At 36.1% G+C, this 16868-nt stretch overlaps 2 protein-coding genes across 3 annotated transcripts in view; one reads left to right on the top strand and one right to left on the bottom strand.

The window, feature by feature from the left end:
- LOC139815256 (midasin) overlaps positions 1-16868 on the top strand; it is a 111255-nt gene that overhangs the window by 16277 nt on the left and 78110 nt on the right. The window lies entirely within an intron of this gene.
- The window catches only part of LOC139815260 (uncharacterized), a 49066-nt gene that overhangs the window by 5689 nt on the left and 26509 nt on the right, over positions 1-16868 (bottom strand). For both annotated transcript variants that reach the window (XM_071782045.1, XM_071782046.1), the window contains 2 exons: positions 3940-4141; positions 2622-2874 (listed from right to left, as the gene is read on the bottom strand). In XM_071782045.1, coding sequence (XP_071638146.1) covers positions 2622-2874; positions 3940-4141 — 455 coding nt within the window. The remainder of the gene's footprint in view (positions 1-2621; positions 2875-3939; positions 4142-16868) is intronic.

Here is a 16868-nt window from a genome sequence, read left to right as displayed (position 1 = left end):
GAACTAACATTAAATTAAGTATTATCGTCTTTTTTGCGAATTATTTGTAATATTTTTTATCCTTTTTTGCGATAGCAAATGACTGCATATGAGAGCTCCTATTGATTGCTATTGTCTCAAGTAAAATACGATACAAACTGTTTTTTCACAATTTAATTAAACTAGTCCTCTATGTTTTCTGTATAAATAATTTCTCAATGAGCTTACTAAATAGTTGAACGAAATGCTAGTTATTTTAATCTAATTACTTGACCGATGCTGATAATTTATAAATAAATTCTACAAGAGAAAATTTAAATTTGCAATTTTAAATCAAGCACGATGTGAGATGCACTGTTGTTTGATCCGACGAATTTTCACAGTAGAATGTTTTACAAATATAATTATGGATTTAATTGTTCAGCACGAAACAGTATCAACAAAAATATTATCGGAAACCATTAATCATTACAAATAGCGATCGTAAATTTTGAGAAAACATATATTTACAGGTTTCATAAAATTTCATAAATATTCATATTTATTGGATCAAACGTAGTCTCGTTTCGGATATCGTGATTGGTCAGTCTAACGAGTTTAAGATATAATCCGATTGTCTTCGTTTAAATTCTAGAAACTGACACACCTATGCAATCCTGTAATCCATAATTGATCCGCCATCGTAAAGAGTAAAGACCATTTTACCGAAGCCAAGTTTTAACCAGATTTTACATTTTTTGCATTTATTTGCTTGCTGATAAAAATAACAAATACTATTTTAAATACTCCTCTTTTTGTCAAAATTATAAAAATAAATTATAATAAAAATTTTTAAATATAATTATATATATTAAAAGTTAAAATTCTAATAGAAATCTATTTCATATTTGTCTTATTTCATATTTGTCTTATTTCATATTTGTCTTGTTATTTTTTGCAATTATTAAAAATTTACATTTTATGTTTTATTATTCATTTGCAATTTAGAAATTTAACTTGCAACAAGCGAGTTTAATAAACTGGGTACCAAGAAAATTGTTCTGACATAATTAAAACCTAAGGCCGAATAAAACGTATGTTGTTAGCGACGTTTAAAGTAATTGCAGAAATTATTTCATTCCATGATAAGGCTACAATTGCAATTTGCTCGCAAGGGACACATAATAATACACATCTCGCATGTTTAACGAACCATTATTAGAATTCTGTTGTTACGAAAGCGAATCGAGTGTCACTAGACGTACAAGTTATTGCGTCAAATTAATTTGAAACTATAATTGCTACTACATACGCGCAGGGAAGCCAAGTCGTTAAGGAATTAATTGCGCTAATTCAGTGTCTCGGATCGTATTGTAATGATATAGGTGATGTCTCGTAAGATCTGCATCGAATTTTAGAAGCCTTGCAGTAGTTTGATGAATTTGAAGATAACTTTTCCTCGGTGTCAGAGTTCTGCCTCGTGATTTTTAAATTCTTAATTAAATTCATTCTGTAGGTAAGTTGGAATAAAAACAAAATTTGTTTAAAGTTATAAATGAGAGATTGTAGAACATAATAATAATTTAATAATTTGTGATGAGAAAACTGAACTGATGAGTCGTACAATACTTGCAAATTACTTATTTATTTTTATACTTTATTAGTGATTATGTTTAAGTATTTATAATAATTCAATATATAAAAATTTACTATAAAATTGACAGAAAAAAATTCTGTCTTTACAAACGTTGACTGGATGAATTTATCACAACTTATTAAGAAGTGTCTAACTCAGGCTGTGCGCTTAATGTTTTTTTTTCTGCGGTGCAATTAATTTTCCTTGGAAAAATCCGATTTAGTCCGACAGCTTTCGCTCCGATATCTCTATATGCTGCGATCCGACGTGGACGGTTTGCACCGCAATCAGTCACCGCTAAATTCGCTATCACAATGCTGCGGTTAAGCGGAAATTTCTCTCTCATTTTGCATGCGAGATGGACAACCGCAGTCTACGTTAACCAAAGTCACGCGGTTTATTTATATGTCTCAATATTTTATCAATAGCTTGTCACAAGCAAACCTATTTAACCTTGATTTGATTTAACGCCTTAAAAGCAGTAGTATCTATATTTGTTTAAATAAGTACGTAATTTTATAACCGTAATGTGTGTACAAACGTAAAATCAAATGCTTAATCCTTTACCGAGTTAGACTCGATATGATACGTTGCTTATCACGTAATTCTTCAAGCAATAAAATCTGCACGCGATTATAAACGGCAAACTATATTTTTAGGATCTCCGTAAATTCCTTTAATTAATAAAAATCCTTTGATTAACATCAAATCAATTGATTAGACAAAGTTGAAGACGAAATACTTTATTTTTGCTTATTTACGGAAAATAGTTTGGACCGCAACGAGTTAAGAGACGATTGAGAAGATCGAGGGTTGAAAGTTAGGGAGTTTGTAAATTGAACGAGCTGAGTGCTGAGGGATAAATTAAATAAAACTGAGTTGTGTTAAAACTCTCGGAGATCGAGACGTATGCACGAATCTACTCTTATTTACTTTACGATGCATCTGAGAAAACCATCACGAGAAATCCTTGTCGAATAGAAAGCACAGATCACATTAACTTGACAACGCGCGTCATAATTCTTACCTGGGGTGAGTCCATCAGCAAGGGAGCGGTCAGATCTGCCTCCTCGTCGCTCTCTGGGAATACCGGGCTGTCGTTTAGCACGGTCGTTAGCATGTTTACCGTGGAGACGGTCACCAGTAGCAGAAAGGCGGTCTCTACCAGAGAGCACTTGTTAACGGGCTGACAATTCAATATACTGGAGCCTAGGGGCAACAATATAGCGGCCCTCGCGCAATCCACCATGGCTTGGTGGAATAACAATCCCTGGGACCACCTGTGAATCCCGGGATAACTATATGTCAACATGTTCGCTATTCTGTAGCCGTCTCATCTCCGATTACCCTCCCAATATCCTGAACTTATCATTGCATCTTATAAGATGTCTCCGGCAATTTCAGTTTATTTGCAATTATGTTTGAAAAAACCCATGAATGCTAATAGAATATTTCTAAGATATATGGAATCTCAAGAACGTATTGATTTTTTTACATGAATATGTAACGATTATCTTCCTCCGTCATTTATTGCATTCAACGTTAGATATTTTATTAATTAAATTCAAACCATTTCAATCTGTGAAGTTTAGTTCGCAAGAAATATACACATTTTACTCGCAGTTACTTGCAATCTCAAAAGATATTGCATGTACCAACGTTTTCGAGAAGGAAAATCAACTGTAAATTGATAGCAAGGTACATTCCTATAAGATTCGATATCATATTTGGGACACTCCGCAGTTTGTCACGCGCACCATGTTTCGCGTATCGATTAGATATTTTGTTTACTCGCAAGCATACAGCATACGATCGAGATTTTATTCGGTAAACAGCACGTGACGGTTACCGAGCCGCAATATAGCTGCCTGTTCACGTACCTGAAATAAAGTTCAACAAGTCAAGATACTTTTACACGAGATTAAAATCCCACGTATGGCACGGAAACTGAACTTGCCTTTAACTCATAAATTCTATTCAAAAGTATGAGAAGTCGCAATAAAGCAAATTTGTTTTCGTTTATTGCAACAGCATGTTCCTATATCAAACAAATGCATATTAAATTCACAATGCGTTTGAACGTTACGAGGCAAATATAATAGAACGCGATGGAACATGGCGTTTTCCATATCGCGCAGCATCTTTTCCTTCCATTTGTGAGAAATCACGGTCGTGTAATTTTTGCATCGTCGCGCGATATGCCCGTAGGAAGCGATTTTGTGTCGTATATCGAACGGGTCATAACGCGAGAATTTCCGGGGCGTTATTCCATGCGGATCAGGCCGTGCAAAGCAGGGGGGAATCATAAAGCGCCTGGTCTTCCGTGGATTATTATCGCTTCGTACCTGCGCAGCTGTCGCTTCGCCAGTATCAACGTCATGAGGATGATATTCGCCCCCATCCCCAGTGCACCGAGGCTAAATATGACGGTGGCCTCAGTCACACCACCGGGGTGACACTGGAACACCTTGGTGGCGTTGGACGTGACATTCCCGGAAGCGCCGATGCCGAATCTCAGATTAGCTCCGATCATCGCTACCGCTGAACCTGCACAAGAGAATCGTCTCATTTAGCTGTCGAACACACGCGTTCCAATTTTGTACTAGTTATTAGAACGGAACGGTCTTGAAATCCCGAAATCGTCCTGTCATTCGAGTGTACTAATCCCATTTTAATATATAAATGTTCGAATTTAACGAATAGTATAAAATATTTAGCACAATCTTGTAGCAAGATGTGAGAATTATTAGTTCCAAGTGCATGTTAAACAAAAATTCCTCTTAATGATCCATACAATTCCGGTTAACAAAATATGTTAAGTACAGAGCAGAAATCTGGTCATTATTAGATCACGTTAGGAGTTGTTGTTATTAATGAAGAACGCGCGAATCTCAGATATTTCCATTTTCCGTGAAATCTCGTGTTCCGCTCCCGGCTTTCATTGAAATCCAGTTACTCTAGTTAGGCCTTAATGATCCTTCGTGTGTAACTAGAGGCCGAACACTAATTGAACGTCCAATTATTGTCTCAATAATTATGGAATAGTAGAAGCGATCTTTGCCAATGATTCCTTTGATTAATTCAGTTGGTCACTGACATGATGACATTGTGGTGACAAAACTGGATTGATCAAGGATGAAATCTTATCTTTTCGGCATTTTATTATAAGACTTATTTTATTATCAATTATTTGATTTAATAAATTTTATTTGAAATAAAACTTGATCGCTTTAAACATTCTTTTTGCTGATAGAATATAGATTGATGCAAATTCTTAAATTTTAACATTTCAAAAATTGATTTAAATTGAATTGAATTAAATTGCTGACTTTTATAGATATTGATAACTTGCAACTCTATTTTATTTATTATTTTATAAATACGGTCTTTATAAAAATATTGGTTTTGAAAATACGGTTTTTGTAACAATATTGGTTTGAAAATACGGTCTTTATAAAAAGATTCCATTTCTTTGGCTGTCGATCAGCCATAAATTTTAAACAGCGCCGTAAAATTTCAAAATAGACCTCGTTAAATCGTTCTATTCAAAAGCGGTTACATTTCTATTTTAATTCAGTCTTCGTTCAATTTTTTTGACCATTTTTATTCACTTAAACCAATTTGGCCAAGCACGGTATCTAGATATTTCGAAGAGGCGTAAAATACCTATCCGGGTGAACGCGATATTGCTTGTTTATTCTTTCGTCGGGCTTCAGTTGCGCGCACATTTTATTGAAAGAAAAGTGAGAAAATAGGAGAGAGACTGGGAACAGTGACTATATCTGAATTTTATAGATATCTGTACCTGAAAACGTACAATATGTGTCTCGGAACTACCGCACTTTTCTTCACTCGCAGGACTTCCTTTTGCAATCGATTTTTCATTGTCATAAATGTCACGATATCAGAAGTTGAATTGCAAGAGAAAAAGAAGCCCTTCCGCGCACTAAGCTTCAATTTTATAAACGATAGAAAAATTTCATCATTCATTTGTTTTTTTATATTTAATATCTATAAATATTTTTTCTACTGTTTTTGCACAAATAAATGTGCAAATACTGCAAATAGACCACAGAACTTCATGTTCAATTTAATTCCTACAGATATCTCTTTATCGTAAAAACGAATAAGCGTATAAGATCGTATATATAAAACACGTCTAATGCGGCCAAACGAATTTTCAGTAAAATGCTTGGCTTGGGGAGAATCTCATCTCTTATCGGCCAATAAAGGTATATCCAGGATACGCTGCGCGCTCTGGAGCACTTATCGCGAGATCATATATCCCTCTTTCTTCCTTCGGGCAAAATCATTCGGTTCTCATTTACCGAAATAAACGCGGGCGCGCGGTTGTCTTCGAAACGTCTCCTTGTTTTCGCGCATACACACGACCCACATTTCCGACTCGTGACCCGCATTAACCGAGAGAGAGAGATATTTTATACTGCCGTACGAGAAGTGTCAACTAAGGGAGAGAAGGGAAGAGAAAAATAGGGAGACGCGCGAGAGACAAACAAAGACAAGAAGCAGAGCTTCAACTTCATTCGACCTGTAAAAACTCGATCGTTGCCGGACTCGGTCCGGGAAAACTGCAATAGCTATCGATGTACAGCCAAGCCAGCGAAATTAAGCAGCATCCGATACGAACTAATTCGATTTCAGTCTGCTGCAGTTAATTGTGTCAGGAACTATACGAAGGTGAGAGAAGAGAAAATATCCTCTGTCGCCTGTTGACACGCGCGCTTCGTCACGGTTCCGCTTCTTGTGACGACGTACGCTTCGCGTCCAGCATTATACGATTTTCTGAGTTTTCCGAGCTATTTATAACTTGTCCGGGAAATTCCCTCATCGCCAAGTTCTTCACTTGCATTTTCAATGAATTTATTTTGAGACGAAACTATTACTCTTCTGTATTGTAATAATGAGTTCTCCGGACAAACAGCGAGATGAGTAGCAAACAACGGTTCTTTTATTCTACTTTTCGTCACAGAAAAATCTAAAATATGTTTGCCATTAAGTTCGTAGCTTGCAGCCGTAAAGCCACGTCATGGAATCTTGAAAGCGCCTTTCGACGTCACAGCTTTTTCGATTCCAGAATTGCTGGGAGTCGCTTGGCAATCGGCCGACGCGAGTCTTCCCTTTTAGCTATCGATCGCGGCAAAAAGTTTTACTGATCTGAAGCCAAAAAAGAAACGACGATTCTCGTGGTGTACTGCTACCAGAAAGTATACTACTACTGTTCTTTTATCTGATGTCGGATTTCGATCGTTAAGTTGTGAGTGGATTGATATCATTGGTATCTAATTTATAAATTCCTATCAATCAGTTATTTCGCAATACTCTTAAATTAAGAAGACGCGAGGCAAAAAGCAGATAGATTGAAATATCGAAAAAGATCAAAGTACTTCTTATACCTTTATTCTCAAACGAAGCAATTCGTGCGAAATAAAGTGCTCATGGTTAACTTCGTTAATTAATTACATTAATTAAATTTATGCTACTGCAGACATATCTTTTTATGATATGAGAGAAAGAAGAGAGGGAGAGAGAACAAGATTTGCCTTTAATTTGAAACCTGCAATAATGGATCAAGTCTCTTTCTAAAATAAGCTGCTTAATTAGAAATGATAAGTTGACATAAAAACACGTCGATGGAAATCTAGAAAAAGAAATGTTTCTGATTAAAAATCGCGGCGGACAATGCATGCGTCACTTGCGGACGAATTTTAAATTTAGAATATTTCCAAATGATAGATAGGTTAAGTTTAAGGAATGCAGATATCAGTAGAGTAATATCGATTATTTATCCGATTTCCGATACGGTATATAGGCAACGGCCAGGTCGCCGGTCGGACGAGCATAGAATTACATCCCGAGACCCTCCTCTACAAGAATGGATAGGAAATGGTGAGAAGCTCTCGCACGGGGGGTTCTGGCTACTTGAGTATAAATTAGTGCGCAGAAATGCCGTAGTGACTTTCCCAGTTCTCGATTTCTTAAGTCGATCAGTCTTTACACTTAAGCGAAATCTCAACATATTCTAGAAAAATTTTGGGATCGTCGAATAAAGGTAATTTTTCAACTTGATATCGAAGTTTAAAATTTTATCTTGAAATTGGAAATTCAAATTTATGAAAAGTCGGATATACCTAATAGTATAAACAAAATCTGTCACAACCAAGAAATGCTTCAACTGAAATAATTAATTTTCAGGAAGCTGTTTAAATTAAAATTGAAATATTCTGAAGAGAAGGTAAACGAGTTTAGCTAAAACGGATCAGATTCCGAATCAAATAAGCGATTAATTTAAATCAAGATCCATCTCCACTCTCCCTAAAACTTAAAGACTTAGAAAAGACAATCAAAGCCGACGAATTCAAGGAAGGCTTGCATCACAAATTAATAGAATTTAAAAACAGATTTCCGAATTTCAATTTGGGGATCATAAATTTGATCCCTGTTACAATTGTTATAAGCTATACGATATCTTTTGATGTTGATTAATCACACAAACTAATCCAAATCCTGGGTAAATGCTTAAATGTATTGATGTAAAACGGACAGATTCCATATTCCTTATCAATTCGTGACAGCGTGTTTTTTTTTACGCGCGTTTTTCTCGTCGACCGTCCCGCGAATCGTAAATTTCCATCTGTTCGAGAGTTTTTAGCGAGCCGCATCTAGGAAGCGCCAGAAGGACATATCTCATGCATATTTATGCGGGGATGACATAATTCAATTTTAGGGTTGTGGTACATCAGCGGCGCGATGTGCTTTCCCTCTGACCATCTCACAATTAACCTGCCGGTAATTCGTCCTGCTGCGGGCCAGCCTTCGCCCGCAGCGCGGGTCCAGAATCGCAGTAACGCTCGAAATTACTTTTCGCGTGTTTCAAAACTTGAATGTATATTCAGCCGGCGCCAGGACGAAGTTATCTCTCGCGGGAAAGTTTTCCCCGCGGCGTTTTCCGTTTTGTCTTCGTGAGTTTTATCACGGTTATTTCTGGGCAACGAGGCACGTGACGCCCATTCGCGGTGCGTTGAGATAAGGAATTAAAAAAAAAGAAAGATCCAAAATAGTGGAGTCGATTTTCACCAGAGTTCCATTCTTAGCGGATAAAATCGTTATCGCCATTGTATAACTTTAATGTCGTAGTAACCGTGACATCTTCCTAATTTTTCGAGAGAACTAAAATGTAACTCAGCGCTTCTCAAAAGATGATCTTGATAAAAGGCGAGTAAAGGACGTGTATGTATAATAAGCCGGCCGATATTATCGATTCGTAAATTGCTCTCTATATCTACAAAAGACTTCTGCACAGATTATGATATTCTTTTTTATATAAAAAGATTTAATACTTTTTCACAACACCTCCACGGAAAGTTCGACTTTCCATGCCTGTAGAGAGGGGCGAAAGCGGTCAATTTCGCGCCAGGGCGGCATAAGCGGGCGGAAAGTAACCACTAGGGAGGAAAGTGGTTACTTTCCGCCCGCTATGCCGCCCTGGCGTAAAATTGACCACTCTCGCCCCTCTCTAGGCATGGAGGTCGAACTTTCCGTAAAAATGTTGTGAAAAATATCGTGTGCATCTCGGGTCGAAAGCTTTTTCAGACTCTTTTGATTTGCTGCCCTCGCCTTCGGCTCGGGCGCCAAACTTCACACTCATCTGAAAAACGCTATTTTCGCCCCTTGGTGCACAATATACTATTAAATTTTCAATCTTTTTTCTGATATTGAATGGACATTGTTCACACTGCAAATCTAAGTGTGTCATTTCCACACGCATAAACGTCTAAAAATAACACACTAGACTTAAGCTCTTTTTACATGGTTTTTTACGTGTTAAATTACATTATTTAACACGTTTAATTGTATTAAATTAAAAGTTAATACGTTTAATCGTGTTAAATGACGTGATTTAAAAGAGCTTCAGCTAACATAACACACTTGGATTTGCAGTGCACTGAAATGTATTTCAAATAAAGATTATTAAGATATCTTTTGAGATGCGTTGGGTTACATTTTAGTTCTCTCGAAAAATTAAGATGTCATGATTATTATAACATAAAAGTTATACAATAGCGATAACGACTTTGTCCTAAAGATGGAACTTTGCGAAAATCGAGATTTACTAACGAATTTCTGTATTAACAATATTAATTTGGAATTGAAATATATTTACATAATTTTGTTTAGCACGGCGATGCATAAAAATATTCAATTAACTGTAGATTTAAATGTAGATTTAAAAATCGTAAAAATCCGAGATTGTTGAATAAATATCAGACAAAATGATGTATTGTAGCGAAAGTTTAATTGCTCATAGTTTCACGGCTATTTGCATATGCAAATTCCCCTGCGATGGACCCTTGAAATGTTTTATTCTTGATAGTGTTAGCCATTGCGTTATCTTAACGCAAGAATAAACCTTTCAATTAACGCAAAGATTTTAAATTAAACAAGACGTGATAAAGTCGACGGTTTATTGGTAATATTTGATTACTCGATCGATAAACACTTACATGTGTAAATAGGATATCGGTAATTGACACACAGTTACACAGATATAAAGTGGATCACGTAGATTCCGATAGAAACGAATGGGATTTAAAGCAATCCAATTAGGCAGACCTAAATAAATTCGTTAAGTCTTGACGAGATCCCAACACCGTTTCTCTTTGTCTCTCCCGTTGTTTTCTCGCCTTCGATTTTTCCATTCTTGGTAATCGGCTGTAAGATTACCCTGTTTTTCTTTTGCCTGGGTGAAAACCAATAACAATCCGAATAATTCGTGAAGCGATGCCGTGCACCTATAGTAATTTACCGCAGAATAATTTCATCGAAATTGCAATGTTCGATATCTTTCTTTTACCGTTTCATTAAAATAATAGTTATTTATTCAGCAAATATAATTGCAGACAAAAACAAATAAATATTTCATCATTTTATGACGACATTTAAAAACCGACAGCATTGATATTATTTAGAACTAGTAATAGACGGAAAATGAAGATTTCTTTAAAACTAATTAATCTATATTGTAGATGAAGCTATAATTTATATAGAAAGAGACAGCAAATCATTAAGTCAAGCTTATTTAGCTGAAACTGTTGCCGTTGGCACAACTACTGTGTTATGTATATGAGTTCATCAAACTCGCTTGTCCTTCGAGCGTAATTTGGAAAATACATCACGCGCGCTCGTAAAGTTTGCCTCCCTCGCAGAGTGCGGTAACGCGCGGGGACATAACAATCGCCGGAAATCCGCGGTGGATGTGCTCCGAACCATTGAAATCGCGCGATTGCAGAATGCGTTTTGATTATTCCGGTCTCGGGCGCGAGACTCCCGCGGCAATTACATCGCGTGATTAATTAAATTTCGGTCTCCTCGCGTACATACATGAAGGGGGAGCCTGATCGAGCGCGCATTGGTAATTCTGGGGGAACATCATCAAAGATGTTAATTACGCATCCTCACCGCGGCGGTAATTGGATCTCGTATGTTCCCCCAGCGACTGGAAAGTGGTGACGTATTCAGGATCGTTCGCCTTTAAGCGAGCGCGACTCGGCACGATTATGCATGAATGCCCGGCATTCGGGGATGATTAATTTGTAAATTCCCGCCGCGTCTAATTCGCTTGTCGCGCATTAGACGACTGTGTGAACATCGGCGCGCGATAAGTCACAGTTCGGGACAAATTGATTGTTCGTTAAATATAAGATTTCTTTATTTTCTCTGTATTTAAAAGAAGTACGAGAAACGTATCAAATTTTGCAACTTTTAATGTTCCAAATATATAAATCGTTATATAAACGCGAGGAAAAGTAATGAAATAAGGTTTTATAAACAATTAATATTAAGAGAAGGCTTTATAATCATATATCAAGCAAATAGGGTGAGTAAAATTAAAGTCATATTGCAAGAGAAAGCTCAGAATATTATTTCAGGAAATTGCAAGTATACTTTAAATTTTTGATTATATAATTTAAATATATAGACAATCCGATGGGTATGTATACGATACGATCTAACCGAAATTTTTATGAAAATAAACAAAAATTCTTTGCGAAATTGCGAGTCCCGAGCAGTTTGTCTAGGTTGTCGATCGATCTTATCAAAAGTCAATTTTGCCGGTACAGCGTTGTAAAGAAAATGATATGTTATGATTCATCGAATTTCTCCCGCCGCTCGTTTATCTTTGCGGGCGTTATCTTGAACTCACGGCACTTAGAAGCTTGATAAAAATCTTAGTAATACTTTCTCAGCGGAAGGATAGTATGCAAGAATATATTAGAGGCAATTGTTTGCGTCTGAACAAAATCTCGAATAAAGATTTATTTTTTCTTCATTTCTCAAGAGAATAGAAATATTACGTTTAAATTGGGCCTGTAATATCCACGAAATAAGAGATTTCCTTGTTTATGAAAGCAAAAAAGCATTGTTTATCATTTATGTTCACAACTCGTGCTTTATTCGCTTCTTGTCAAGCTTTGATGCAAGATAATCGATCATCGTCTGTCGACTTTAAGTCGGAAGCCACGTCCGCTTTATCATCGGGTAGAACTACTGTGGTCGACGTTGTGTCTCTGAACTACTTATTAGCCCCGAAACCTCGAACTCACAAATCAAACGTTTGCTGTATGTACCGTCGGGACCCGGTTTGACCCTTGGCAGACAGAATCTATGGGCTTTATCATGTTATTACGTTACCGCATAGCTAGATTAATGCTAGTACTAGTCAGCTTACAATCTTAAGAACGCATAAGAATTCACACTACACGCTGGCGCTGTTAGAATGCGTTGTATCATGTACAACATTCGGTATCAGATTACTGAAAAGCTATCTATCATTAATGTTTTGTTAAATTATAAGTTTTTGCTAAAATGACGAAAGAGAGTGTATTGTTAAAATTACGAAATTTTATAACTAATCTGTTATTTGAATGTATTTCATATTGATCTTTGGAGATACTGAGATAACTAACATAAGTATAATTGTATAAGACAATATATCAGTTAATTCAAAACATTTGCAATTTCTCGTTTTATTTTCTTATATTTAAATTTGTTTTATAATTTACTTTTTATAATTTAATTTTTTTGTTTTATAATTATTTGTTTCCGGCATCAGACACGTGTCCCCCATATTATCATGTTAAGAATGCGAGTAATAGCCCTACACAGGCTATATTTTTCAATCATCTCGTTGTAGCTCCAATATCATATTTCAACCACTCGATTGTTATTGTCAGTCATGATTCGATTATCTTTCACGCGTTGTTTGTCCACTCTTATTCTCTCTAACCTCACAATCAGTCATGTAAACAGTTTTCAATATAAAGCAACGCGTGCGCATATTTCTCCTCTTTTATAAAAATAAAAATCATATACCTTCAACCAAAGAGGGTGTGCGTATTAAGCTAGAAGTTTAAAGTTCTGCGCAATTGTTTCAGTTCAATCTTTCTGATAGCATCATTTTTTACACGATTTCTTACGCGAAACGTAATCTACCTACTGCATAAAAAGGGAGTTGGGTCTACTAATTTATGAATTACTATGATTATTATTTTTATGAATAAAAATTGTCCTCTGAATATTATTGTAAAACACAGTATATTATCATAAAATTACTACATTATACTAATTCTGTTTTGTTTAATTTGGCATACTAATCTGACTAGTAATAATTATTTTCAACTAATTCTCACGAATGACATCTTTGTGTCGCGGAATTCTTTTAAAGCAGCAGAAATCTAATTTTATTTAAAATTGATTATAGATGAACATATATAAAAAAAAAACCTAAAAAGAAATGAAATCGACAAAATTCTCTTGTGCAGCATCGAAAAATGGCTGACTTTTATCGATACCAATATTACACTGTCGCCAAGTTTTTCCAGTGTTACAGCGGAAAATGGAATTTCGTAGGTATAGAATGACGCCCGCGTGCGCACCGACCTTTGTTTAAGAACCTATTTTCCGAGACAGTGACTGCGGCTTGCGAAGAATCTATAAAATCTCGACACAAAAATTCTCATCCGCTTTTGCGGTTTCCCGATGGTTGCCGTCGCATAAACCATCGCTATGACCTCAAAGTATAGCTATCGCAATAGCTATCACAATAGCTATAAATGGGAGGATGTTTGATATCTCTACTATTGTGGAGGATTATCTTCATGCATGGATACGCAGCTGAGATTGAATTGAATGAATGACTTCGATGAGCAACTGTAATTAATATATTTATCACAAGAAAGCAATTAAGTTTCGCTTAATATTAATTTAATGTATAAAGAAAAATTTTTCGTGACCTCTTAGTGTTCAACTATTGCCGATATACATATATATATTTACATTTGTAAAAATCAGAATGTATTTTAAATGTATATTGTTTTTCATTGCAATTTTGACATTGTTAATTTTATCTGCTCGCATAAATATTTAATTTTAATTTATTTTGCCCACATATAGTTTATATCAATTTCTAATTTCTTATATTTTTTATTTATGTAAATTTATGCTTATAATATATTTTAAGATCTTATGTAAGATGCTTACGCAAGAACCAGGTCGTTCGAAGTTCGAAATTCACGTTATCTCGATCAAAGCTTTAAGCAAATACATACTCTCCTTATCAGATACAGTATTCGAATAGGTCAACTCGAAGATCAAAGCCCAATTGATCCTTGGACTTTACTCTCCCCAATAATCTTCGTCGTCTCTATGGGCGTCACGTCGAAACATGAACCGATCTTCTTTCCGTCGTTCTTGGTCGCATCTTTCTTCACCCTCGTTATTGTAGTCCGGCTTCTCTCCTTTCCTCCTTCGATCTCAGTGCGTCTCACTCGTAAAATTTATTCCGAGTTCGGACTTTCGCGAAACGACGAATATTTTATCCCCCGCGGGATTCAAAATATTATTCTGGCCAATTCGGGCAAGGTAATTCCATGGGAACACCCCCGCTGCCTCAAGCTGACTTCTCGGTACGGCAAGACTGACCCACGATAGAAATTCATTGTCTACCTGCCTGGACGGCGGAATTCTCGCGCAAACCCGGCTTTATTTAAAATTTAAAAGACGACCGTTACGAGGAACCAGAGTACCATTTTGTGAAGGGTGTACAGTTCTGAAACGCGCTCTGGTTTCCCTCGCATTCTCCTCGGGCTTCTCGTATAAGCAGGGACAACAATGCACACGCTATTACCTCCTTCTCTCAAACTCGACGTGACTTCTTTGTTGTAGCATTTTCTTCTTTACAAAGCTTGAATATGTAGGAGTGACGCATTAACTTTGAAACATATCTCTTACGCACTCAGTCGAAGGACGTAAATCAAAATGTCAGGTTTTATTAAAGAAAAGAGGCGAAGGATATAATTAAAATTATAAATTAGGAAACATATGTATCACTTTTAATAAAGTAGTTATTAGAGTTATTAGATTTAGCAAATTTTTAGCATACTTTGTGATTAATTAGAAAAAAATCTACTTGCAGTCTCTTTTATTAAACAGTAAGTAATATATACAAGCAATTATATTTTTGCATTAAATATAATAAATTTTCTGACATATAGTTCTACATTTTTACAAAATGCTAAATTAAAATCTTTAATTTTTTTTATATTTTCTCCTTGAACGGAATCTTCAATTATTATAACGAGACTGCGACATCCCACAATTACGCCATAACGTGTTAAGGACACATTCATTGAACAGCAAAGTCAGCGCCTTCGAATGATAAATGTGAGAGTTCTCTCCTTCATTCAGTCGTACTTTCGGTTACACTGATTTTCCGATTCCCTGAGTTTTCACGGGTGAGAACTGTACTTGACGGAAATTTTTCTCACGGCTAATGGCGCAAGATCGACTTCGCGGCACAGGATCGACGTTCTCGAGCGCGAATCCGCAATTTCGCGCCGCGTGAACGCCTTGCGTTACGGGCGTCAAATATTTGCGGAGAACTCACGGCCGAGACTCGGAGGCGAGGCTCTCTCTGCGAGACGATCACACACACCGTGGTTATCCTGTGAAGCATTTCCCATGCGTTGTCGATGCAAATGGAATGTGCGAAGTGCTCGTTAACTATCGGCGCGTCTAGTCTAGTGGCGAATGCACAAAACCCGATAATTATTGCCATAACTTTTCGCTCACCGTAAACCGATCCGGTCTGCGGCATCCCATTGGCTATGCAGGCATTGCGGGGAAAAATACGGCCGGTTTATTATCATGCCGCGCGACGCGCGATAAACCTGGTTAAATTTCTCGCCGATACAGACCGCGACCATGATTTTTTTATCGTCTTCTCTTAGTCACCGAAGTTTAAATGACGACGTGATTAAAACTTGTCGTATGATCCGCGCATTGTTTTGTAGTCTTTTGTATAAAACTACTTACAAAGCATACTGTGCTTTAGAGTTGTGGAATTTTTTATTTTCAGCTAGATTCTTTGACAAATTTGAAATTTTGTTTTAATAAGAATTTTATGCGAGTTATTATTTACAAAAATTTACTGATTCTTACATTAAGATACATTAGTCTTACAAATTCCCAAAATTGGTTTTAGAAAGTTTTATATATATAGTTATATCCTTTTTAAATTAATTAAGGATAATAGTGGAGAAATTTCTTATATCAATGCTAAGTAATTGCAAATTAAAACTTTCTTTAAAATTCTATTAAGAAAACGTTGAATTTACATTGGCCAAAAGTTCTACAAGTGAAAGCAAGCGTAATAGTTTTGTATCTCATTTAACATCGGGTCTTCCCTTCGCACACATTTCTCGACAAATTGAGCAAAATTATGCAGTTATTTCACCGTTTAGTGCACTCAGTTTTCAACATTTTATGACACGGTATTTTCTCTTGAGCACTACTATTCTCTTTATTGCAGCATTGACCTAAAAAAGGATTGATGCATCAATGAGATCATGGTATGTTGTCGCATTTTAAGTATCATTCTAAATTAGCAAAAAATTAATTAACAAGAATAGAAATATAAATATGGAAATTTTTCTTAACTTATATTTTCAATTATTTCTCTCTCTCTCTCTCTCTCATTTTTTATATATACTAGACACCACAGACGCGCGCTTTGCGCGCGCTATTTAGCTTTAACATTTATGCTATTACTATTACACTATTAACTCCTTGATACACATAACTGTCAAAATATACGATGACAGCTGCAAATAAAGTAAGCGCAGCGAGAGAACCAACCGGCATCGCGGAAAAGCGAGTAAAGCGACAACAATAAATTTCGATAGATTCGAGGATCGAC

This window comes from Temnothorax longispinosus, chromosome 6 (genome assembly GCF_030848805.1).
Source record: "Temnothorax longispinosus isolate EJ_2023e chromosome 6, Tlon_JGU_v1, whole genome shotgun sequence".
Lineage (NCBI taxonomy): Eukaryota > Metazoa > Arthropoda > Insecta > Hymenoptera > Formicidae > Temnothorax > Temnothorax longispinosus.
Note: the sequence above shows the minus strand (reverse complement) of the source record. Positions and strands in the feature narration are given on the sequence as shown.